Source organism: Acartia tonsa, chromosome 4 (assembly GCF_053477335.1).
Source record: "Acartia tonsa isolate MP-2025a chromosome 4, ASM5347733v1, whole genome shotgun sequence".
Taxonomy (NCBI): Eukaryota; Metazoa; Arthropoda; class Copepoda; order Calanoida; family Acartiidae; genus Acartia; species Acartia tonsa.
The window spans coordinates 33,228,822-33,255,421 of record NC_137263.1 but is presented as its reverse complement, the minus strand read 5'-3'; the positions used below and the strand labels follow the sequence as shown (position 1 = coordinate 33,255,421).

At 34.2% G+C, this 26,600-nt stretch overlaps 5 protein-coding genes across 12 annotated transcripts in view; 4 read left to right on the top strand and 1 right to left on the bottom strand.

The window, feature by feature from the left end:
* The first annotated feature begins 77 nt into the window (after positions 1-77).
* Positions 78-19,544, top strand: LOC145316865 (poly(A) RNA polymerase, mitochondrial-like). Its single transcript, XM_080157634.1, has 11 exons — positions 78-110; positions 11,750-11,799; positions 13,186-13,250; positions 13,504-13,620; positions 14,165-14,229; positions 14,609-14,923; positions 15,320-15,430; positions 15,682-15,822; positions 16,634-16,906; positions 17,340-17,640; positions 19,074-19,544. The coding sequence occupies exons 2-11, from the start codon at positions 11,753-11,755 to the stop codon at positions 19,496-19,498; spliced, it is 1,860 nt and encodes a 619-aa protein (XP_080013760.1). The 5' UTR covers positions 78-110; positions 11,750-11,752; the 3' UTR covers positions 19,499-19,544.
* aft (cap methyltransferase 2) overlaps positions 79-26,600 on the top strand; it is a 39,664-nt gene continuing 13,142 nt past the window's right edge. The window contains exons 1-2 of the mRNA XM_080157630.1: positions 79-109; positions 24,980-25,064. Of these exons, the coding sequence (XP_080013756.1) occupies positions 24,996-25,064 (69 nt within the window). The 5' untranslated portion in view covers positions 79-109; positions 24,980-24,995. The remainder of the gene's footprint in view (positions 110-24,979; positions 25,065-26,600) is intronic.
* LOC145316868 (ribosome biogenesis protein BRX1 homolog) lies at positions 1,553-9,267 on the bottom strand. The gene is made up of 5 exons (XM_080157640.1): positions 8,875-9,267; positions 7,501-7,860; positions 7,143-7,358; positions 2,390-2,520; positions 1,553-1,782 (listed from the first exon to the last, which is right to left on the bottom strand). The coding sequence occupies exons 1-5, from the start codon at positions 8,929-8,931 to the stop codon at positions 1,611-1,613; spliced, it is 936 nt and encodes a 311-aa protein (XP_080013766.1). The 5' UTR covers positions 8,932-9,267; the 3' UTR covers positions 1,553-1,610.
* On the top strand, positions 9,273-11,750 carry cta (Guanine nucleotide-binding protein subunit alpha cta). Of its 8 annotated transcripts, none has more exons than XR_013878752.1 (3): positions 9,273-10,630; positions 10,987-11,224; positions 11,490-11,750. XR_013878752.1 is itself a non-coding variant. In XM_080157635.1 (2 exons), exon 1 carries the CDS (start codon positions 9,452-9,454, stop codon positions 10,580-10,582), a length of 1,131 nt encoding a protein of 376 aa, XP_080013761.1. In that variant the 5' UTR covers positions 9,273-9,451; the 3' UTR covers positions 10,583-10,630; positions 10,987-11,750. The 8 variants fall into 8 exon arrangements, 1 of the variants encoding a protein (XP_080013761.1); XR_013878756.1 differs by having other exon boundaries at positions 11,463-11,750; XR_013878753.1 differs by having other exon boundaries at positions 10,987-11,266; positions 11,463-11,750.
* LOC145316864 (transmembrane anterior posterior transformation protein 1 homolog) lies at positions 19,560-24,979 on the top strand. The gene is made up of 8 exons (XM_080157633.1): positions 19,560-19,694; positions 20,295-20,448; positions 20,704-20,882; positions 21,195-21,339; positions 21,718-21,843; positions 22,062-22,243; positions 22,474-23,224; positions 23,426-24,979. The coding sequence occupies exons 1-8, from the start codon at positions 19,579-19,581 to the stop codon at positions 23,843-23,845; spliced, it is 2,073 nt and encodes a 690-aa protein (XP_080013759.1). The 5' UTR covers positions 19,560-19,578; the 3' UTR covers positions 23,846-24,979.

The window sequence follows — 26,600 nt, the reverse complement described above, 5'->3', positions numbered from 1 at the left end:
AAGAAGTTGTTTGGACTCGGCGAATGTTATTGATATTCTTACGGGGATGGCGGATGTTCGACTTTTTAACTGACCAAGCTATATTTGCTTGATTCACTTCACTAAGAGAAGCGATTAAAATATATTACTTGAAATATATTTCGGCATGATAAAGTAGACTTTTTCCTTTTAAACTGGATTGAGAAAGGTTTTTAACTTAATGGTTTTTTAAAAACAAACTTTAAATACAAAGGAACTCGACAAACAAGATCTAAAGAGGGGTAGGTATTGGGGTTGGCAATCCGTATCCGAATTCTGACTGATTTTTTGAACAATATGTCTATTGAACAATCACATATAATAAAATTTAAAGATTAATTTGATGAAATCATCTGCCCCAAAGACAACTGTACAGTAAGGCGGGTTGATTTCCAACTTTTTTGGAATTTCACATTTTTACACATTGGCAAGGGTTTATGAGCCTATATAAAACCCTGTGAAATTTGAAAGAGGTTTTTTAATCCAAAAACAACGGGCGCGCGGGGGTTATAAAATGTGCCCGCCCCCTTATAAAACCAAAAATTGAAATTCCTTCAAACACAGGCATGTTGCATATCAAAATGACCGCATTGAAATGCTGATTACAGATCTGAAAAGAAAACCGTTTTGAAAATTATTGATTCAGTCTGAAATGATTTTCAAATAACCTACCAAAATGAACAATTTAGACTAAATCAGCCTTTTTAGGTACTAGGAGCAATATTTTTCAAAACGGTTTTCAGATTCATAATCAGCATTTCAATGCGGCCATGTGTTTGAAGAAATTTCAATTTTTGGTTTTATAAGGAGGTGGGCACTTTTTATACCCCCCGCGCGCCCGTAGTTTTTGGATTAAAAAGCCTGTTTCAAGTTTCACAGGGTTTTATATAGGCCCAGTAACTCTTGCCAATGTGAAATAATGTGAAATTCTAAAAAAGTTGGAATTCAACCCGCCTTACTGTACATGTACTGGAACTTGTTGTCTTTACTTATTCATACAAAGAGACAAACACATTTCCTACTTCTTTAACATATAGACAGTATAGACACCTAATACTTGATTGAACGACAAGATAATCGTTCTTGTAGTAATAAGAAAGAATATTATGATCAAAGGGTTAGCTGCATGAAGTGCATTTTAGATTATTTCAGGCACAAGTTACAAGTATACCATCAAAGCTATATAATTTTGAATTACAATAGATAACAACCTATTAGACATAACTAAATTAGTCGTCATGCTGTTATTGTGTAAATATGCCAGGTATATAAATTGCATTTATCATAAAATACGCATTTTCTAGTACTATTTTTTTAAACTACCTACTTAATAGAATTTTTTTTTTCTTCTCTTAAATATATGCTCTATAAATGTAGTTTAAACCATTGAACAGGTAAAATATGCAGTTAACTAAATTCATGTTTGAATGCACCTCGTGTAACTGACCCTTTTCTATTTAATTATAATGAAACTATAGACCTACCCAACATGTTTCAGAACCTCACGCCTCAAACTCAGGCATCTCATTTTAAATTCTGAAATGCACAAAAAAATAGCAAAAAAATAAAGAGAAATGCGACAAATATCAGATTTAATCTGAATCTTCATCTCTGGGTTCGTCGGCAAAGACCTGGTCGAGCGGGTCGATGCTGAATCCAGTCTCTGTGGGTTTGGTCAGGTGATACACAGCCTTGGACTGCTTCTTCTGTCTGTACTTCAGTGGGTTTCTTAGTGCAGCCCTCTTCTTGCGGGGAGTAATGTATCTAAAATTATGAATACATTAAAAAAGGGGACTATACGAGAGCAAGGGCAGTCTGGGCAACTTCAGGCAGTGAATATAACCTTTTTTTTATTAAATATTCTATATTTCTATTAAGTACAGTAATTGATCGAAAAAAAGGTGCTAATGAGGTTTTGTGAAACAAAATTTTTTGAAATGTGAAGAGAGTTGGCACTTTAAAATATCAAATACTGAGACACAAAACAAACTTTTGTGGTATGCTTCATATTTTGATAAAAAAATAAATAAATCTGTAATAATATAATGCAGTGTGATAAATGTAATTCTGCCTTTTATAGCACAAAACCTATCTCCACATAATACTCTTTTCTGAGCTGTTAGCCGTTACTTTTTCATCTTTCCGTTTGATTTAGGGAAAATAGACATACCAAGGATTACTCATACAAAATTTCAGATTGAAATTTGAATTCTAAGTGACATTTACACATTGATTACGAGATGGTTGCATTAACCCCCCCCCCCCCTTATTTATTCTGTAGGTAATGGATTTAAAAGCGCGGATTTATTTCGATCGGATTTGCCTATCTTGTTACCCCACCTCTTTGTAAAAATCACAAAATAATACATACTCGACATTTTCCCAAATAGCCTTTCCACAAAATGAACCCTCAAAAATCTTGATGGGGTCAAGAACCATTCTAGGCCCGATCTCCGATAGAGCTCCGGACTCTTCGATAATCTGGTAGTTTCGGAACCATACCTGATAAAATAGATTAAATATATAAATATTACCTAATCATTATACTATGAAAATATTGCTAAATTTTATTATCTAGGGCTTCGCTCCCAGCCTAAATAGTGGCTTCGTCCCTAGAAGTGGTCAGAATCCTACGTACATAGAAACTGCCACTTTTGCAACCAAAGAGATAGTTCTATGAAGTGTATTTAAAGAGTTAAGGTACTTAGAGTAGTGAACTTTTATATGTCTTAGTAGAATATATTAGGCATTGGATAGATATGATTATATGTAAAAGAATTTTTAACATTGACCAGACAAAACTTTTTTTATTTGACAATATCGAAAAAAGGTAAAGTGATTTGCCACATAAATTACATGAGAATGGTCTATTTTTTCCAAATATGTATAGCCAAAACACCAATATCAGAGAATCTTTTTCCACATTTTTTCACGAGTTATAAAAAAATTGAACAGGGGTTCCCTTTGGGATAAGTTACTTAAAAAACATAAAAAATAACGTCCGGTTCATTATAGGACAGGTTATCTACAGATTCTTTTTTTAAAAAATAAGGAAACCGTCCGGTTTACTTACAATATACACATTATCTCACGCGGAAATACCAACTAACCATACAACATATATATATATATATATATATATATATATATATATATATATATATATAAAGACCATTCTCATGTAATTTATGTTGCAAATCACTAACTTTTTTAGATATTGTCAAATAAAAAAAGTTTGGTCAGGTCAATGTTAAAATTCTTTATCACAATCATATCTATCCAATGCCTAATATATTCTACTAAGACATATAAAAAGATCACTACTCTAAGTACCATACTAAATATTTTATTGATCATTCTTTATTGTTATGTGTATTTTGTTGTATAAAAAGTTTGAAGTTCTATTAACTAGTAAATGTTATCTAAAGTTGTATTTATGACAAAAAAGTTTTTGCCATATATAACATGCAACGAAGTTGAAAATAAAAATGAAAAACTCATTTTTTAAGGAAAATCCCTGGTCAAATCTTTTAATTTTAATCAATAACTTTATATTATGCACTACTACGTTATTTGAAATAGAAAAAACTTACAGTTCACTATTTTTTTTAAAATGCACTTTGTGAAACTATCCCTTTAATTTTTAAATATCACTTTTTAGAGTCCTTTTTTATATGAAATACCTACAAAATAAAGTCAAAGTTTGAAAAATGTGGGTACATATTTATAAACATCTTATTTTGTTGATTCAAGATAGGACATATTTGTATTAAAAGGGGGACGTAACTGAAGCTTTTTTGAGGCAGGGGGGGGGGGGTTCTCCGGAACCACTTGATGAACCGTGTAAATTTTTTTAACTTAAGTTTTTATGGGTATGAACATCTTATGGTTTCGAAGTCAACCACCTACACCCACCCCCTAGCCCCCTGGGGCTCAAAACCCCCCTAAAATGAACCTAACCTTAATATTCTCATAAATCATTTGACCAATAGGAATGATTTCTTAAACTTAAGCTTTTATGCTTATAAACTAACTTTTGATTTAGAAGCCCCTCCCCCCCACTGCCGCTAACCCCTAGCCCTCCAGGGCTCTAAACGACTTTTGGTTTAGAAGTCACCTCCCTGCCGCCAACCCCTAGCCCTCCGGGGCTCGAAGAAACCCTAAAAATGAACCTAACCTTAATTTTCTCAGAAACCATTTGACCAATAGAGATGATTTCTTTAACTTAAGCTTTTATGCTTATAAACGAGCTTCTAGTTTAGAAGTCACCCCCCCTGCCGCCAACCCCTAGCCCTCCGGGGCTCTAAAGAACCCTAAAAATGAACCTAACCTTAATTTTCTCAGAAACCATTCGACCAATAGAAATGATTTCTTAAACTTAAGCTTTTATGGTTATAAACTAACATCTTGTTTAGAAGTCACCCCTCTGCCGCCAACCCTTAGCCCTCCGGGAATCAAAAAAAAACCCTAAAAATGAACCTAACCTTAATTTTCTCAGAAACCATTTGATCAATAGAGATGATATCTTAAACTTAAGCTTTTATGCTTAAAAACTTACTTTTAGTTTAGAAGTCACCTCCCTGCCGCCAACCCTTAGCCCTCTGGGGCTCATAAACCCTAAAAATGAACCTAACCTTAATTTACTCAGAAACTATTTGATCAAGAGAGATGATTTCTTAAACTTAAGATTTTTTGCTTATAAACTAACTTCTAGTTTAGAAGTCACCCCTCTGCCGCAAACCCCTAGCCCTCCTGGGCTCAAAAAACCTCTAGAAATGAACCTAACCTTAACTTTCTCAGAAACCATTTGATCAATACAATAGATATTTAGGACTTAACTTTTATGGTTTAGAAGTCACTACCCCTGCCCTGAATCTTTAGCCCCCCAGGGCTCAAAACCCTCTAATGGAGGTAGGGACCGATCCTAATTATAGAAAAGCTTCGCTTCTAAAAATATTAAATGATCAAGGATAACAACGTCCATAGAAGAGAAGCTTTTAAATGATAAGGAAGGATAAACAAAAAATGACAATAAGTTAAAAATTAGCATGTTTTAAATGGACATTTGGACTTTCTGTTAATGATTATAGAGTAGCTACGTTTTTTAAATTGTACCTAAATGCTATAGAAATTATCATGCAAAGTTTAAAATATGTCAAAATTAACAAAAAAAGCTAACCCTCACAGACCAGACCTAATTAAAGAAAAGCTTTGCTTTATTATATATTTAATGAACAAAGTTATCATTGACATCCTTCTTCTCCTAAAATAGTAAAGTAAATCTTTATTAATGAATTTATTAGGTAACAAAAAGTTAATTTTTTCCCATAACAGCTAAAGTCCAAAATATCTGCACATTTTATAATATATAACCTTATATCTGCCAAACAAAAAAATAGTTTATACAGTACACATAAAAGCTTTAGTCCAAAATATCTGAACTTTTAATAATGTGGTTACTGGTAACTTCTAAACTAAAACTTAGTTTATAAGCATAATAGCTTAAGTTTAAGCAATCATCTCTATTGATCAAACGGTTTCTGAGAAAAATAAGGTTAGGTTCATTTCAGGATTTTGTTGAGCCCTGGAGGGCTAGGGGTTGGCGGCAGGGTGGTGACTTCTAAACTAAAAATTAGTTTATAACCATAAAAGCTTAAGTTTAAAGAAATCATACCTACTGATCATTTTTTTTATGAGAAAATTAAGGTTAGGTTCATTTTTAGGGTTTTTTGATCCCCAGAGGGCTAAGGGTTGGCGGCAAGGGGGTTAATTCTATACACTAAAAGTTGGTTTATTAGCAATATAGCTTAAGTTTAAGAAATCATCCCTATTGGTCAAATGGTTTCAGAGAAAATTAAGGTTAGGTTCATTTTAGGTTTTTTTGAGCCCTTGAGGGCTAGGGGTTAGCAGCAGGGGGGGGTGACTTCTAAACTAAGGGTTGGCGGCAAGGGGGTTAATTCTATACACTAAAAGTTAGTTTATAACCATATAAGCTTAAGTTAAAGAAATCATATCAATTGATCAAATTGTTTCTGAGAAAATTAAGGTTAGGTTCATTTTTAGGGTTTTTTGAGCGCCAGAGGGCTAGGGGTTGGCGGCAGGGGGGTGAATTCTAAACACAAAAAGTTAGTTTATTAGCATTTTAGCTTAAGTTTAAGAAATCATCCCAATTGGTCAAATAGTTTCAGAGAAAATTTAGGTTAGGTTTATTTTTAGGGTTTTTTTGAGCCCCAGAGGGGTTAGGGGTTTGGGGCAGGGGGGTGATTTCTAAACTAAAAGTAAGTTTATAATCATAAAAGCTTAAGTTTAAGAAACCATCTCTATTGGTCAAATGGTTACTGAGAAAATTAAGGTTAGGTTCATTTTTAGGGTTTCTTTTAACCCTTAGAGGGCTAGGGGTTGGCGGCAGGTAGGTGACTTCTAATGCAAAAGTTAGTTTATAACCATAAAAGCCTAAGTTTAAGATTTCATCTCTATTGGTCGAATGGTTTCTGAGAAAATTAAGGTTAGGTTCATTTTTAGGGTCGTTTAGAGCCCCGGAGGGCTAGGGGTTAGCGGCAATTGGGGTGACTTCTAAATCAAAAGTTAGTTTATAAGCATAAAAGCTTAAGTTTAAGAAACCATCCCTATTGGTCAAATGGTTGATAAGAAAATTAAGGTTAGGTTCATTTTTAGGGGGGTTTTGAGCCCCGGGGGGCTAGGGGGTGGGGGTAGGTGGTTGACTTCGAAACCATAAGATGTTCATACCCATAAAAGCTTAAGTTCAAAAAATTTACACGGTTCATCAAGTGGTTCCGGAGAAAACCCCCCCCCCCCCCCCTGCCTCAAAAAAGCTTCAGTTACGTCCCCCTTATATTTCTTTTAATATAAAAATTACCTACTTCATTTTCTGCAATAATAACTTATCATGAAAAGCTTCAGATGACATGATATTTCAAAAATAAAAACCCAACAACTTAAAACTACGGTATACATCAATGTTATTTATAAAAATTGTACAGGCAACTTTTAAGAACTTATGATGCTATAAAAGCGTTTCATTGATCACGCTACTACTAACATGAACTGTCTGTACAGTGTACACCTTTCAAGAAACTGATCCATGTTGCAAATAAATAGCCTACCTTTTCATCTACAATGGAAAAGGTGAAAACTTTGTCAAAAAATGGCTGTGATTTAGGGTGTTGGTTAGGTACACCCATGGTTTGAATGAACATCTCCTTAATAAGCTTCCAGTGGGGAGCTGAATTGAAGTTCTCATCGAATGATAGCAAGGGTCGAGAGCCTTTCAAACAATTTCCTGTCATTTTTAGTTCACGCATTGTATGTATATTCAGAACCTAAAAAGTACAAAAAATCGAATGAAATTAGTCAACATATTTATCATTTTAAATTATCAATTTCTAAAAACAGAGTAGATATCTCACTAAAAGTAAAAGAAATGACAAAGAACTTGTTTAAAAGATAATGAATTAGACTTACCTCAAACCTTATGCCTGGTCCACCATTGACATTAGTCATCCAAAAGAACAAATCTTTATGCGCTCTTCCCTCGAACAGCATGACCTTTTGGCAGTTTTTAGCTTCAGCCATTTCGTTGACTGTATACAGATTAACCTTGTGGTTAAATTTAGATTCTCTCTTGTGATGTGGCATCATCTCCTGGAAGTCTCTCATGAGGTGACGACCTCTGGAAGTAATTGTCCTTGATGCCAAAATGAGTGTGCGAGTTCTGTTTGTCCATTTGGTGCGCTTGGCCAGAGGTTCTCCGTTCACGTCCAAGCCATCATCAGATCTACGGGTAGCTGGAACCTCTGGTTCTTCTGGCTTTTTTACTGCAATCTAAAATGGACTATTCTTAAACAAGAGCAAATAAATAGAATATGCTCTTATATGTAGATTCGCAATCCGTTAAATTTTTGGACCGGATACGGATTCTTACAAGAATCCGTCCATAAATGGCAGATTCCCGCGGATTCCGGATTCTTATTTTTTTGGCGGATTCTAGCAATATTTTAAAAGTGCTACATATGTCCTAAAAATTAATGTTCTTAATGGTCTCTATAATTCACTTCCGATAATCGAACCAGATTTTAAAGATAAGGGGGGGGGGGGTTTCATGCAACCATCTCGTAATCAATGTATAAATGGCACTTAGAATTCGAATTTTGATCTAAAATTCTGCATGAGTAATCCTTGGTAGGTCTATTTTCCCTAAATCGAACAAAAAAGTTGAAAAAGTACCGGCTAACGGCTCAGTCGTTTAGCCTTTTTTGGGCTATTTTAAGGGCAAATCTGTCAAAAATTACGTAGGAATCAACTTTTTGAAACATATTTTTGCTTTAAATCATGTGATATGATACAAAAACAACATTTTCAGATTTCTAGTACCAGCAACTACCGGCTAGAACCGTTTGAAAACATTTTGGAGCAGAAAATAGTATTATGTGGAGATAGGTTGCGTGATGATTTGCATTGAAAATAGCCCAAAAACTGGCTAAACTGTTGAGCCGCCAGCTGTTAGCCGTTATTTTTCCAACTTTTTATTAGATTTAGGGAAAATAGACCTACCAAGGATTACTCATGCAGAATTTTAGATCAAAATTCGAATTCTAAGTGCCATTTATACATTGATTACGAGATGGTTGCATTAAAAACCCCCCCTTATATATAATTATGATAATGTACACCCTGCAGATAACAATGTCATGCTTGGCTTATATACGATCGGTGTAATCATATTTTTATTTAATAATTTTTTTAAAATTATATTTTAAAAAAATCTATAATTCATCGTATTTAAGCTATAAACAATTATGAGTACCTATATCACGTGACAGAAAACAAATGGTTTACCTTGTCATGTTTCTGCAACAAGGCACGAATTCTCTTTTTGCTATTTTTTGCCGGCATTTTACCTGAAATTTGGACAATTTTATCACCTTAGAATTTAAATAAATTAAAAGAAATAATTAATTAGATAAAACTTGTGTCGTTCGTCTCGTTCATTTCTCTAAGAAGTTCAAGTGCTGAAAACTAGAACATGCATTACATAAAAATATTTTCAACAAGGTAGCCAACTTTTTAAAATAAGGATTTTTTACTAATAAGGTTGAATTCCTAAAATGTAATTAAAACAGCTTAAAATGATTAAACTTTTTTATATTTGAAGAAATATAGTTTTATTCAAAGAAAATGTAAAATTTCTGAAGTTAGGAAATAAAAATAAAAATGAATCAATTAAAGTGTAGTATCCCTGTGCGCTAATGCCGCGTTTTCATGTAGGTATAACTCATCAAATCAACAAAAATACATCCTTCCATTTGTTTTCATCAATCATAAAACTACATTATTACTCTTATCTCTTTAATTTTATGACATTATGAATAACAATTATTAGTTTAATTGTTTTATTGGTCGGTGCTTATTGAGAATGTTCAGCGAGTGTGGTGGCTGTGTTTTGGGATGCGGGGACAGCGAAGATTTGGAACTGAAACGACGCAGCCGGAAAATAGATCGAGACCTCAAGAAGGAAGAGCGGTTGAAGCGCAAACAGGTGAAATTGTTGCTTCTCGGGGCTGGAGAATCCGGCAAAAGTACGTTTCTAAAGCAGATGAGAATTATACATAATGTTAATTATGATGTAACTGCGCAGCTTGAATTTAGAAAAATAATTTATCAAAATGTCGTCAAAGGAGCCAAAGTATTGGTGGACGCACAACGGAAACTGAACATTCCTCTAGGAGATCCAGAAAATAAACGCTATGGTGATCAGTTGCTAGCATATGATAACTTCTCTGAGCTTAACAATGAAACATTTCCGCAGCTGCAATATGTTGTCAACAGAGTATGGAACGATCCAGGGATAAAAGCGACGTTTGCACGTCGTAATGAGTTCCAAATAATTGATTCTGTTGAGTATTTTCTCGACCATAGCAAAAGATTGGCTGTCAGGGATTATGTACCAACCCTGCAGGACATACTGTACTGCCGCAAGACAACCAAAGGTGTAGTCGAATTTACAATAACTATTGACCGGGTACCGTTTTTGTTTGTCGACGTTGGAGGCCAAAGAACACAGCGACAGAAATGGTTTCAATGTTTTGACAATGTTACCTCAATACTCTTCATGGCGTCAGCTTCAGAATTTGATCAGGTTATCCTAGAGGATCGAACCACCAACCGTCTTGTCGAGTCGCGCAATATCTTTGATACAATTGTAAACCACATGATATTTACCAACATATCTGTAATACTCTTTCTCAACAAAATGGATCTTCTTAAGAAGAAGGTAGAAGTCTCCAACATAGCCAAGTTCTTTCCAGAGTTTAAGGATGTTAAACAGGTTTCTGAGTATTCTAAGGAGTTTGGCGGCGAACCATCCAACCTTGAAGACGTTAAGAAATTTTTGCTTTACTATTTCATTTCTGCGAAGAAGAATTCTTTAAAGCCGCTGTACCACCATTTCACCGTCGCCGTGGACACGGGAAATATCAGCCTGGTATTCAAAGATATCAAGGATATCATACTCAAGAAAAATTTAGATGCTCTCTTGTTACAATAATAATTTTATAATATTATATGCATGATTGATTTTATTATTCATCAAAGTGTAAGGTAGAAAATTGGCCTAAATATTATTTTAAAAATACAAAAATTATATGGAATATTGGGATAGCTCAATGGGAAAACTTGTTTCTCTTAGATAACAATTTCTAATCGATTTGAATTCATATACTAGTGTATAAAGTTTCCAACTTCGAATACTATAGACTTCAATTAATAAGAGTTTTCTTATCCTAACCTTGTATATATTCTGCTTTAAATTCAAACACTTTTTTGCATCTTAGACTCGTTTTACCTAGCTAGGAAGTTAATAGGTACCTAGTTTATTACCTACTCTTACTATTTTTCGATTTGGAACACTTACAATCCCTTTCTTGCACTTTGATACAATTAAAAATTTAGCTATTCATTAAATTATTGTTTCCAGAATATCTTATATTATATATGTACACCTATGGCATTTACTGTTGAATTTATGTATTTTATGTTCATGTATTTGATTGAAATATGTAACTGTGATTTATAATTATTTTGCCTGCTTGCATTTTTTTTTAAAACATTTATTAAATATAATTTTCTATGCATTTTTATAGCCTTGAAAATCTTAGAAGTGCTATGTATTCATGATTTAGTATATAAGGTTTTGAGAACATATCGGAAATACGAAGAAAGATATTTTTCGGTACCTCTAAATACGTATAACGATTTTAAAACTTATCTGTTAACGATCACGACAGCAGATCGCTCTTTTTGCGTTATAGAGTCTTGGCTATTTCTGAATTTTTTTTACCATTAGTGCCAGTTCTAGGTTGTGTGATCGGCCATTTGGCCTTGAATAGTCTTTAAAGCTAAATGGAAAAATATCTTCCTTCGTAAAGCCGATTAGTTCCGGTTTTTTGTTTTAGATTTGACAGGCCTTCCAGCATTTCTACAAAGTTTATATTCCATTTTTGTTATTCCTTGTATTGACAAATCAATTTCTGTGATGAAATGTATTCAAATTATTGTGCCTAACAATCAAACTATCTTTGTGAATATGATACTTTATATTTTTATATAATTACCAGCTTTGTATATTTATGAAAAAATTATTCTGTAACTGCATTAACATTTATATTTTAAATAAAATTGATTACACAAATGACATTGATATATATTTTCAGAAATAATGTTTTTAAATAGAAAAATAATGCATTTGAATACAGTGCTGAAAAGGTATTTTTTTTTTTATTAATTTTGAGTAAACTAATTTAATATTGTGCATCTACTCTATAATTTTGATATCACCTTCTGACTTATGAATTAGTATTTTTAATATCGTTTAGATTTGGACTTCTAATAACGTCTGAAAATTTGGAAGTTAAAATGGCAAATCTTATCTTAATTAACCACTTCCGCAGTATTTACCACTATTGGACTAACTCCCCTTCTTTCTTTTTATAAGCGAAGCTTTTCTATAATTAGGGTCGGTCCGTACGTCTGAGACAGATAGCTTTTTTTTGTTAATTTAGGCATGATAGAATTGTCCTATGATTTCAAACTTTGCATGGTGATTCCTGAAGTAGTTAGGTATGATTTAGAAAGCGTAGCAACTCTATAATCATTACCAGAATGTCCGTACGTCCATTTTAAACATGTTGATTTTTTCACTTTTTTAACAAAATTTTTTATGTGATCTAATTATCCGAATGTTCTGATTTTGGTATAATGATTCATGGGACAACAAAGTACAATATTATAAGCAAAGCTACTTTAAAATCAAGTCCTTAAAATGTAAGTATGTCCATAAACATTATCCTGTATCAAGAAGTTTTTCAACAAATTTACTCACAATTTTGCTTTGACTCTTATTCATTTATATTCTGATTATTCAGTTCTGACACTATACAAGTGTTAATGTCCGTATGTCCTATCGTTTCAGAGCTTCGCTTTTATGGATGTTGTTATCCTTGTTAAAATTGTATCAAAGGAATTGCAAAACATAATGAGGTCGTGCATATTAAGAAAACAATGAAAATAAAATTATTGCATATGTCTCTTATTGCCCAAATAAAATGGAAAGAAAAAGGTTAAGTTGGCGTGGAAGTATATATAATTAATGGAAGAAGATAAGATTTCCTACATAACCTTTATTACAAGATAAAAGGGGGGGGGGGGCGAAAGTGACACTTTTTGAAACCAAAACTAAGAGTCAACAAAGGAACTGAACTAAAAAAAGGGTTACAGGTCTGAGATTTTGCATGGCAGTTGCTTTATAGGGGTACAATATGGAACTGTGAAGAAACGGCGGCGCAACCGCCGAAAACCGCCGTTTCCCGCCGTAATTTTTGTTGCCCTTTTTCGGCGGTTGCGCCGCCGTTTCTTCACAGTTCCATATTGTACCCCTATAAAGCAACTGCCATGCAAAATGTCAGACCTGTAACACTTTTTTTAGTTGAGTTCCTTTGACTTTTAGTTTTGGTTTCAAAAAGTGTCACTTTCGCCCCCCCCCCCCCCCCCCTTTAAGTAGATATGAAAACATTTTTGTAATCTGGAAACTGCTAGATTAAAAAATTTGTTGTTTTTTTAGAATCTATTTAATATCTCAGTAATTTGTTTTAGGTTCCCGCAACCAATACCTCGAATGCAACTGTACCACACAAATCCAGATTATGTTCCATTATTAGGAAAGGACGAAAAAATCGACGAAACCGGATCGTTCAATTTTCTCATGATTCCCACATCATGTAAACTACAGTAAAAAGATGGCCTTTGTATGTACGTGCACATTTTTATTATGAACTTTTTATTTGTAAGCAGATTGCACTTTTCTCAACTAATTTTAGATTTTGATCTTTTACTCCCCCATCTCCTCCTCCCCGTCTACCTTTTCAGTTTTAATTGTACCAATTTTAATAAGATTTTCTTGGTCCTTCGTAGATATAATTAAACGACGGAAAAATGAGGCTAAAAGAAGCATATTAGTTCAAGTGAAGAGTCAAGAATCTGCTGCCGAACTTTATTCGTACTGCACTTCTGAGATTGGGTCTATCAAAGGAAAGATATCTTTAAAACTGTGTTATTGTACCTCAGTGTTATATTAGTAGCGCATCTACTCTATATCTAGGTATATCCTAACTTCCATCCCCAAAAAGAAGTCAGTCTCTGTGTGTTTACGTCCTTAACGGCTAATCTTTTTATTCCCTCAACAAGCACCAACACACATAAGAATAAATCGAAGATCTTGTTTATAAAGATCTAATCTACTTATGGTCGTAAAAGTTTTTGTGGCACCTCCAGTTGACAAAAGGGTGGATTTTAATGCAACCATCTCGTAATCAATGCGCAAATGGCACTAAGAATCCGAATTTCTTTATGAAACTTTGCTGAGCCGATAGCCGTTACTTTTCCAACTTTTTGTTCGATTTAAGGAAAATAGACTTTCTAAGGATTACACATGTCAAGTTTCATAACGAAATTCGGATTCTAAGTGCCATTTGCGCATTGATTACGAAATGGTTGCATTATCCCCCCCCCCCTCCCCTTTATGTAAACACATACAGAATTAAAATGTTTTAACAGCATATCTCAATTGATTCAGAGATGTTTAATTTTTACAATCAAAACAATAAATCCTTCCCAAACTATTATGTTGTTGAGTTTGAGGTAAAGCTTTTTTAAAAATGTAATTCTAATTCAAAAATCTTAAAAAATTATGAGAGATATAATACTATCATGATAGGGACATGTATAAAGAAGCGTTCATAATTGACTAGTGAATTAATCCCTATCTATTTACAAAAATTTTATTTTATTTTGATGCACTTTACAACCCTTTAGGGTGTATATTTTCCAATCCTTATAGTTGAATTTCTTTCCCCCCAACCATTTTAATTTCTTACCCCAATGTATATAGTAATATAAGAAATCAACCAACTCCTCTCCAAGTTTTGCCATATTATCAAACACAGACAGAATATTTGGAATACCCATTCCAGCATATTCAATATTACGAAAATCCGATAAATAACTATCAAAATTTCAGAAAGAATCCTCTGTGAATAAAGTAATATCAAGTTCTGTCCACATAGAAACTGACAAAGCAAACTCAACAATACCTGTAACATCTCCGTTCCTCTGGTTTTCCGGGCCCCGCAACGGTGTCCCCAAATCCTCCTCTAACTTGATAGATGTGAGTCAAGTGCCAATATACAAGGAGCCAGACGAGGCTGGTCGTGAAATAAATAGAACAGTGAGTTTCAATAAACAGTTGGTGAGGTTGTCTGTGTGTAATGAGATACCAGAGTCACATACACGAGTTAGGTTCCTACTCTGCAGACAAATAGAAATAATTTTACAGGTAAAAATCATAGTAAGTAAAGGATTTTATGTCTATAATAGCACACACTAATCAATCTAAAAAGTTAGATTAAAAAAAGAGTTTATTTTGGATTAGCAAGTCCATATTATACACTGACAAATAAACATTTGCTATCAGGGAGATTAATGAACGATAAATTGATTTACAACATCCCCAATTATGAAAAACAAATTACCAATTTTGTAGTTTTGAATTAGTGGTTAACAAGTTTGAACAATACTTGCCTAATGAAAACAATCAATCAAAATTCAAAGAAAGTACCTAAAGTTTTTGAGCCAATGAATACAATAACGTAGTTAGGTATACATTTTTGGGTGCCACTGTTATTTTTAAAAACACGAAGTCATATTACTGAATCATATAGAAAATTTTTAGGGTATGTTTCACCATTGTTCCGTGCTGCCATTTGGATCATCTGTCAACGGATTTGGACAAAAACACGGTGACCAAGATATGGTACTTTTACTCAATGGTCTAAACAGCGTGGTAAGAGAATATTTAAATATCTAAAACAATTGTCACATTCGAGGTATGAATAAAAAGAGAAGGGGAGGTGGAGATTCTAACCATATGTATACAATTACATTGATTTACACGTGACATGTTATTAAATGAAATTCAAATTCTTTTTACATGTATTGTTTATATTTAAACCAATAAAATTCACTAATTTTCTGTAAAAACCTAAAGATTGAGACAAAAAAATGTTATGTACCTACAGAAACAGAATATTTAAGGTTGTGGATGAAAGTTCAAAGAGTGATAGCAGACTTGTGTTTCACTCCAAGAGTAATTCCTATGGTGGTGATAAGGGACAAACAAGAAGATATTGTGATCAAGTAGCTAATTTAATTAAAGGATTTCTTCCCGGCTGTCAGGTATAAATATGTCATTTATACATGTAAGTTTGATGTATGTACTGATAAATATCTTTAACACGACCAGTCCGTTGTCTAAGATTATTATAGAAAATGGCTTCTGACCAACCCCAACTCGGCCCTAGTTGCTTTATAGGGGTTTTCAAACTCAATATCCTTGACCCTAAATCAGCGCAAAATAGGATACACCCAGGGATCTAAAGGAATAAGACATTGGCCGTTAAATTGATGTACATCACCAATGATGTTACACAAAATTACCCCTTCTGTACAATTAGAGGTTAAAAGATCTAGACACTCAACTTCATGAACCAACCAATCAAAATTCAATCGTCTCCAAAGTTGCTAACCCAACGAATAAGAAAATCTTATATAACTTTACATTGGGGACTAGTGTAATAAACATTCCCTCCCCGAGTTACACCATAAAAATTCAATAGTTAATATAAAGCCACTTGGTTCTACAGGGGTGTATATTCTGCATGGGATCCCCTGCTAAGGGGGGTAAAAAAAATAAAAAATAAGTGGTCGGAGGGGAAAAAAATGTAAAAATTAGAAAACTGAAAACATTTTTTCCATTTCGCCCCCCTCCTTGGTTAAAAAAACTAAAAAAATGTGTGGTAGGAGGGATAAAATAAATAAAATATAGAGTTCTTTAAATATTTTTCTATTTTCCCCCCTACTTTTTAAGAAAAATCTAGGGGAGAAAAAAAATAAAAAATTTTGTAGCAGGGGAAAAAAAATAAATCTTGTGCAGAATATACACCCCTGTGGTTCTATCAAACCCAGTTGATTTCTAAATTCTTATTAGGATGTAAACAGTATCCTATTTGCACGTGTCCCAATCATCAAATACAGACAAGAATTGGCGGGAATCGACTGTGATTTGTGCATGAACAGTGCTAGCGGCCTCTTAATGTCCTGTCTCCTGCACTTGCTCTCAGGAATGGACTGGAGAGTGAGACCCCTGGCCTCCTTCGTCAAGCAGTGGGCAAAATCCAAGAAGTTGGTAAAGGATGTGCGACCGACGAATTATTTCACAAATTTTACTCTTATTATGCTGGTTGTTTGCTATTTACAACAGGTATGAATATATTTGAGTAAATAAGAAATAGATTAATCCTCCAATCCAATACTGTCAAGGTTTACAAAACAGAATTTTATCTTTTTTTCAAGTCTTTAGACTTTAACAACACCACTCTTTTTATTAAAATTTGGTTGGTCTGCCTTTCTCCTTCTTTATCCCCTCAGAGGTTACGCCTCACTTACAAAACCCTGTGCAGTTGCACGCCATTGCTTTGGATGATTTAATTTTTGCATCTTTATTATTTTTTCTATACAACCTCACTGTCTGACTGACTGCATATCGTTCTGATTGCCTGACTGGTTCTTTCTTCTATTAGAGATTGGCATAACGAGTTTTATTTATTGTTGGTTAGTTACCACGTGAAAGTATGTTAGCAAATAAATACCTTTCCTTTTTATTTTATGTAACCTCACAATTTTTTATTTTCTAGGTGCACAAAATGCTGCCTTCCATCTCCGAATTGAACGAACTCGGAGAAGCCTCTGACAGGTACATGTGTGAGGATAATTTGCAGGTCAGATTCCTACACAACGTCGGTCCGCTAATGTCGGATCTTAATCAAATCTTCAATTCGCCGGCTCCAGATGTTTTTGAACTTCTTCACGGATTTTTCGCATTCTACAGTGAGTTTAATTTTAACCTGAAACAGTTGAATCCTGTGACTGGGCTGACAGAACCGAAGAATTCTGGTTGGATCCATAGCTCTGCAATGAACATTATAAATCCGTTAGGTAACATTTTAGGCTTCTTTGTTTTTGCCTAAGGGTTTAAATTTTTAGCGGACAGGTCGATGAAATGAATAAATGCATTTCAAACTAGTGTTAACTGTACTATTCGTTATATGATAATAATTAGATTATCTTTGAATGACTCTAACGACGACGACGCGCCTAAAGTACGAGAAAATCGGTAAATGTGAATAAATTGGAATATGTCGACCAAAAACCGTTGCTGTACGACCTTGCGCATATATTTATCGGTTACGATGAGAGGACTCACATGTGCTTTGTATCAGTAAAAAGGGGACTATGCACGAACGAGAGCAAGTGATTCTAAGCACCTTTCAGCAGTGATTCCAAATATTTTTTTGTGAATATACTAAGGTTATGTTTGATATAGTTATACCAATTAAAAGAATTAAGTTTTATCTAGTTTTCTAAGAAAAAAAATTTGAAATATTAAATCATTTTTTGATGAAGTATCATTAAATGTTTAGTTGGGTTCAAAGGTTAAAAAAAAAAATACGCCAAAATCTAATCAAATGCTGTAAATTATGAAAATAGTAGTGATGGGAATCCGGATCCGGAATCCGAATCCGGAATCCGCCCAATTTTCGGCCAATTTTGGAATCCGAATCCGGATCCGGAATCCGTTTTTTATAGCGGATTCCGGATTCTAAATTGGTAGGCTTAAATTACCGTCTTTTTTCTTACAACTCCCTCTGATTGAAGGCAAAGATCAAAAAAAAAATTTCTACATAACAAATTTTAATAATTACTAATGTGATGTAAATGTTTTAGTTATGCTGGAAGTCAACACTTTAAACAAATCCAGGCTTCAACCAAGTAACATAGTGATAAATTAACGAAAAAAGCTATCCCTCTGTGACGGACGGCCTTTTAAAATACTGCTAGAATCCGGAATCCGAATCCGGAATCCGCCAAAAATAAGAATCCGGAATCCGCAAGAATCTGTCATTTTTTTTGACGGATTCCTTCAGAATCCGGAATCCGAATCCGGTCCAAAAATTCGACGGATTCCCATCCCTAGAAAATAGGTACACTAATAAAACTGTTTACCATCCCTTTTCTAAATTAACATTTTTCAATTAAAAAGTTTACTTTTGTTTCACAGTTGAACTCAACAAAACATTTGATGATTTATAGTCAAAAATGCCTAACATTTCTAAGTTTTTTTCATATAAAACCATTGTAAAGCTTATTTATTTAAATTGATATAACGATATTAAGCATAACCCTAGTATATTCCCAAAAAAAACATTTAGAATCACTGCTGGAAGGTGCTTTAACTTGCTCTCGTTCGTGCATACTTCTCTTTCCTCAATATTACTGTAATCTTTTCTTTCAAGGCCGGATATTCTGCTTATAATTTCAACAAACTTCACTGTTATCCTTGATTTAAAATTAAAAATAGTTTTGTTTAGATACTTCTCAGAACGTGAGCTACAACATTAACCAAGCGGCAGTCAGACATTTCACGGAACGGTGTCGAGAATCGAGGAAGCTGTGTGACGCCCTGGTCAACAATCAGGAAGGCCTTCTAATAGCCGACGTCCTTGCGGGCAACACCAACACCAGCGAAAAAGAGCTTCAGTTTACTCTGCTTAAAATTCGTGATATTGGAGGACTAGCAAGAACTAAAAGAGACACTCCCAGTAAAGAATTAAAACAAACTGATAATGAGAAAGATGATATTTCTTTAGACATATCTAGACTAGTACTAAGTAAAGAAAATAGTGAAGGATCGGAACCAACCTCTACAAACTATAAGAGACCAAATAATGAAAGAGAAAAAATTATTAGGAGCTCTTCCAATCGGAAACGACCCGTGTTTCACAATAAATTCTGATTATTAGCTTAATTTGTTAAAATTTTTGATATTCTTGCAGATAAAACTATTAATATATAATACAACATATATGGTTGAAAATGTCGTTGTTTGGGTATATCAAGAACGAGGTGACGCGAAGTTATCTTCTAGACCATGACCATGAGAGATATAAATTGAAGAGGGAGAAGATGTACACATTCATGCGCATTCCATGGTGAGTTGTTTAATTTACATACAGGCATTAGTTGGGTTTTCGCAACCCAAGTGAAACCCAACTTCTGTCCTCCATATGAAGGGCAACTCAAGTGAAACCCAACTTTTTTCCTCCTTATGAAGGGCAACCCTATAAAAAAGAGGGGCAACCCTCCTCACAATGAGGGGCCACCCCCTAAAAAGGAAAGGAGGGGCCACTTAGCGCAACTAAGGAGCTAAAAAATACTGCATGTATGGTCGTTTTATCAGTAGCGTGGATATTCTCCATATTTGTTAAACACGTTTATACTATAATGTAAGGTTAAAATGACTTACACAACGTCATACTAAAAAAATCAATGTTTTGGTATGTCAGGTGTGTGTTTTTTAAATGGTCTACTCGCCTTTACGATGCACATTGAAAAATTCTAGGCAATTGAATTGTCTTGCTCTTTTAGAGTTGGTTGCATTAAGGACGTTTTTTTATTGAAATCATTTGTCCGAATACAGTTAGCTAGATTTTAATATGAATATAACGAGTTTTAGATAAGACAAAGATTTATAATGCAAATAAAGTGATAAATATAAACGAAAATGCTTTTACTTGAATTATAATTTGCAGGGAGCTAGAAAAATTCATGTCATATGGATTCTTTCACTGTTTGGACTCGTTCCTGTTTGTGTACACATTTCTGCCTCTTCGGGTGACACTAGCTGTTGTTTCTCTTATCATCAGACCTATTCTTATTTATTTTGGACATTTTAGAGTAAAAAAGGTAAATGATAAATTGTTTTATTGTGCATTTATTTTCATTATTTGATTAACTAATTTTCAAATCGAAATTGTAAGTTTTGGCAATCAAATACTGAAATATTGGAACTTTCATAAAATCTTGATTGGGTTATACAAACTAGCCGTGTCCAAACTTTACTTTCAATTATTTAAATTTTCATAAATAGGTTTGCATCCTTTATCATCTACTGTCTTATCACGCATGATTCCTGGGTTTTATGTCATATAATTTCTTTAGGGTCGGAAAATCCTCCCGGCCGAGATAATAGACATGATGAAGGTGTTTATGATCCTGTCGTGCTGCTACGCCATGAGCTACGTGGACACCTCCATGCTCTACCACATCATCAAGTCACAGTCTGTTATCAAGCTGTATCTCATGTACAATATGATAGAGGTGGCAGATAGGCTTTTCAGGTAAGTTTCTTTATTTTTCAAGCTTTTCTGTATCATTTTATATTATAAACACAAGAATCTTTAATAACACCTTCTATTTTAGTCTCGCGGTTTCCTTGTTTACTTTTTTATGGTTATTTTCAAAAAAAATAATTGAATTCCTATCATTTTTGCCTTTCAGGGTTTACCTACTTATATTGACAACACTCGCAGTAAACATTTACTACATTGTGACTCGATTTCAGCATCTAAATCATTCGATATTTAAAACCAATTTTATTTAAAAAATACCAAACACTTTAAAAATAAAACAACTTATGAAAATTTCTCTAGTGCATTCGGCCAAGACACAATAGACGCATTATTCTGGACCGCCACTGAGCCACGTGACCGTAAGAGAGAACACATTGGTCTCATTCCCCATCTTCTGCTGGCTCTATTCTATGTTTTCCTCCACGGACTTCTTGTATTACTTCAGGTAAAACTAGTTAATTGTTGACAGTCAGTTAGTTAGGAAGAACACTTCTAAAAAGTGACAACATCCATAAATACAGTTTGACAAACGAACATTATTAATAAATATGTCGTAAAATTGCTTAGAACGTAGCTAGGATAATTTTTCAGATTCATTTTTAAAATGTTATCAACAAAGGTAAAAACGATAATTTTAATATGTACAAACATTCTTTTTAAATGGCGGCTTAAAAAGAAGTTAAACAAATGTAAGGAGAAATACCTAAGGAGTTTTAACTTTGCAGACCGACTTGTTATGTAGCTTCGCATATACAAATATACATATGTAATGTATTATATGTTAGTATTTAATAGGTGACCTTTAAAACTTGTATTATTTCAGGCAACTACACTAAATGTGGCAATTAACTCGAGTAACAAAGCTTTGTTGACAATAATGATGAGCAATAACTTTGTCGAGCTCAAGGGAAGCGTTTTCAAAAAGTTTGACAAAAATAATCTTTTCCAGGTATATATTTCATTTATTTGATAGGGGGAGAGACAACGGGATTTAATCTACTCCCATGGAACAGGCCTCAAAATTGCAATGAACCATTATAAAACTTCCTCGATATAACTATTAACTACTTATGAATTGAATATATAAGTTCTCTAAATATTTGACTGCATATTTTGAATAACATTCCAAATAAAAGAAACCATTCTTCATACACAGTTTCATTTCAGGTATCATGTTCTGATGTACGAGAGAGATTCCACCTGTTCGCTCTGCTGTTGGTAGTAGTCCTGCAGACCATGAAGGAGTACGGCTGGAAGGAGGAGAGCTTCTGGTCCCTGGCCCCGGACTGCCTCACCGTTCTTGGCGCTGAGGTCCTTGTCGATTGGCTGAAGCATGCATTCATAACAAGGTAAACATAAGATCTATAGGCTTTCAACCCGTCAGCTTTTATTGTAGTGAGAAGGTGTTGTGTGAGAAAGAAGTTGGCAGGGAGAGGGGGGTAACTAATTATGGAATTCTTATTTAACATGCAATTGTTTTTTGTTTGTTAAATCCTATGAAAATGAAATGGTGCGAAGCGTTTAGTTATTTACCATGGACCTATCTCTTAACACTTTAGTTAATATTTTCTAATTCTAGATTTAATGAAGTCTCAGCTGATGTATACAAAGACTACACCATCTCCCTGGCATACGACCTGGCACAGACCAAACAGAAGCTGGCATTCAGTGACCACTCTGACATTGTTTCCCGCCGCATGGGCTTCATTCCGCTGCCCTTGGGCGTCGTCATGCTGCGTGTCCTCTACTCCTCTGTAAAAAGTACAAACCCTGGCGCTGTTCTGGTATTTGTAATGGCCTATGTATGCTTGTTTACTTTTCGTGTCCTATGTTCTGTTGTTATCCTTGGTAAAGCTTGTGATTTGATCGAAGGACACAAAGTGAAACAGCGCACAAAATCTTTTGAGGACTTAATGAAGTCGGATGAACGTAGCAAGCAAGATTCTCCATTCAACTTTGGATCCTCAAAAAAATATGAAACCCCCTCACCAATGAAGTCTTTTAATTCAGCCGGAAATTCAAAAGTTATGGATCTCAAACCAGTGCCACTTGACAAAGAGTTACCTAAAAACAAATCAGAGCTTAATGCTAGCTTAAGCTTGCCCCCAATCAATGATTTTTACCAATGTAAATCTACAGAAAATATTGAAAATGTAGCAAAAGAAAGTGTTAACACATTGGAAAAAGATGGATTAGAGACCAAGACAAAATCTTCGTCAGAGAAGGTGATATCAACGATGTCTATGAACCTTGGCTTACATTCAGCATCAACCCTGACAAAATCATTGTCGTCGCCGGATTTGATTCGACCAGAGGCAGATTTTGACGAGGTGGGTATTTTTATATTTTTTCCCTTACCACAATAAGATTATTTGTGTTAAAAAGTTGTATTTTTATATATTATGTCATACTAAAACTTAAAAATCCATTTTTATTCGTATTTGTTTCATATTTTACTATTTTTTACCTTTCTCTATGTTTAGGGGTCTAATTTAAAAAACAATAATTTGTCATTAATGTATTTTTTTAAGGAGTTTGAAGTAGAAGAAGAATCCTCTATCGAGGGAACGCCTATAGAAACAGTTTTGAAACGGCGACGGGTACCTGTATCTCAACCACCTCCAGATATTAAGGAGATGTCAACTGCACAACCGCCAAAAGTTCAATTAGAAACAAGTATCACATCACAACAATCAAATTTGCCATTAGTAGACCCAAATATTACAACAGACTTTTCATTAAATCACACCATGTTAGGTAGTTCAGGTATAACACAACCAAACTCGGTTCTTTTTGATAATACCACATCTTTTCCATTGTCACAAAATAGCCAGCAAATTCCCTACACAAGTTTTGGTACCGATGCCGGTCTGTATGCAGCCGTCACCTCAACGCCTAGCGGCAGTGGCGGCACGACAAAGCATGACCTGAACTCGTCGTGTGACTCGTGATATTTCTTCTGGTGGTGGTGGGATGATATTATTGATATGAATTATTCATGCTGCAAATGTGTTTGTTACTGTGATACCACATCATACTCCTATAGTTATATCACAGATGGACCTGATAGGGGTTGCAATGCAGAACAAAATCAACAAGAATGACACAAAATTACATATTTATTTCTCTCTTTTTTTATCTCTAAAAGTAAAACATATGATCATTTTTTCAATGTTTGTAATAAAAATGTTTTTACGATTTTATGAAAATTTGTTTCTTTGTAATATTTTATAAGCAAAACAACTTCTTGAAGAATTTCTTAATGCATACCATTGATTGTACGATGCCTTTAATCCAAACTGTCAACGTTATTTTAAGATATTCAATCACATTTTCCTTTGAAAATAGCCCTTTATCATTGTATTTAGACACAAGATAAGGGGAGCGAAGCTTTTGTAAACACACTACGCGTGTATTAATCAAACCTGTACTTGATAATGAGGCCAAAATACAAAATTTAAATATTCTTTAATTGGCTGATTTAATTTTTGTTGAGCATTAATTTAAACATATCAAACGCTTTAATTTTTAATGTCTATATAATCAAACATTTGATGTAATGCAATAATTTATTGATATTAGATTGTATTTAGTTGTATTTAAGCAATAATGGCAACATCTATAAAAGTGAAGCTTACCAACCCTTAAAATAAAAGATATGATTACAAGATATGATTGCTAGTACACAATGACATTCTTTATTGTTGCTTATATGTAAAGTAGCTACACTGCATCAGTGCATATACGAGGAACTTTGTTGCATTACAATCTGTCAAGTTTCATAATGATCAAACAATTCTTTTATGTTGAAAACTCTATTAGTCCTTTAGTATTGACGTACAGACCCTAGTTATAGAAAATCTTCGTTTTTCAGTGTTTTATTGAAGTAAATTTACAATAGTTTATATTTTATTTAGTTGATATTAGCATGATATAAATGTGATTATTAAAATTATTCAAATATCTATGATTCTTTGTTAATTGCAGAAATAAATGTAAATTATATATACCTAGTAAACCTATGTATTTGCTATGTAAAGAAATTATTATTAGTAGCGAAGCTACTCTAGTATATAATTTTCAGATTGATCTCAACTAAAAATGTCACATTTGATGGTTCCTATACCTTTCCAACCTATACTGGGAAAGGAATATGCAGACATTCTTCAGGTTTGTATTATTATTTGATGCTTCCTATTCCATTCCCACCTATACTGTATAAGGAATATGCAGATATTCTTCAGGTTTGTAAAATTATTTGATGCTCCCTAATCCATTCCAACCCATACTGGGAAAGGAATATGCAGACATTCTTCAGGTTTGTATTATTATTTGGTGATTCCTATTCCATTCCCACCTATACTGTATAAGGAATATGGAGATATTCTATAGGTTTGTATAATTGTTTGATGCTCCCTAATCCATTCCAACCCATACTGGGAAAGGAGTATGCAGACATTCTTCAGGTTTGTATTATTATTTGATGCTTTCTATTCTAATCCAACCTATACTGTATAAGGAATATGCAGACATTTTAAGGTTTGAATAATAGGCCAATGTAATCTACACCTATGAGATGTTGATGGATTTTGAATGTGAGGGATAAATATTTCCTAATAATGTCTCACCTCATTAAACAGAGAAATTGTCTGACAGTCTTTAAGCCCTTGTAAAGAAGCTTCACATTATTCTACTACATTTTGATCTTCAGTAGAAATAGAAAATGTTTAGGGGAAAGATGAACATATAATTCGTGGACAATGTCGTCAATAGTCCTCAGATATTTGTCAATGCGTTTCTCCATGGTCAGGGGAGAAGGATGTGCTAAGTCATAAAGGGGGTTGGGGGGTGGTTATCGTTGTATTAGACTTATATCCATTGCGATTTCCTATGACTTCCTTCTAATATGCATTTGGACAATTAGCCATTTTTTTGTGAAAAAAACGTATTTTTGATGCTTATTTCAGGTTAGGTTATGTGAAGTAAAAGGTAGAATAACCCTCAAGGGTATACCACGTAATGATAGGTGCCACAAGGTTAAAGCTTCCTGCAGGGACGCGAGACACTTTTTTAAAAAGGGGGGGGGGGGCGAAAGTGACACTTTTTGAAACCAAAAATAAAAGTCAACAAAGGAACTCAACTAAAAAAAGAGTTACAGATCTGTGATTTTGCATGGGAGTTGCTTTATAGGGGTACAATATGGAACTGTGAAGAAACGGCGGCGCAACCGCCGAAAACCGCCGTTTCCCGCCGAAATTTTGTTTGCCTTTTCTCGGCGGTTTTCGGCGGTTGCGCCGCCGTTTCTTCACAGTTCCATATTGCACCCCTATAAAGCAACTGCCATGCAAAATCTCAGACCTGTAACTCTTTTTTTAGTTGAGTTCCTTTGACTTTTAGTTTTGGTTTCAAAAAGTGTCACTTTCGCCCCCCCCCCCCCCCCTTTAAATAAGTTAAAAGTGTTTGGGTGTTTCGGTTGTCAAGAACACTAAAAAACGCTGTTTATCCATAGCTAATATCCATAAAACTTTTGACGTTTTTAGTAATTTAAATTCCTTGTTGTTGTAGTGATTCATCTGCTCCTTTTGGAGCTTGAAATAGCAGATGTTGCCCGTGGTGATGGACTCCTCGGATGGTTGTGGTGGCGTAAAACCCTCTGCAGCAATTCCTTGTACTCGTTGACCTCGAGAATTGAGGCAAAATGTTTTT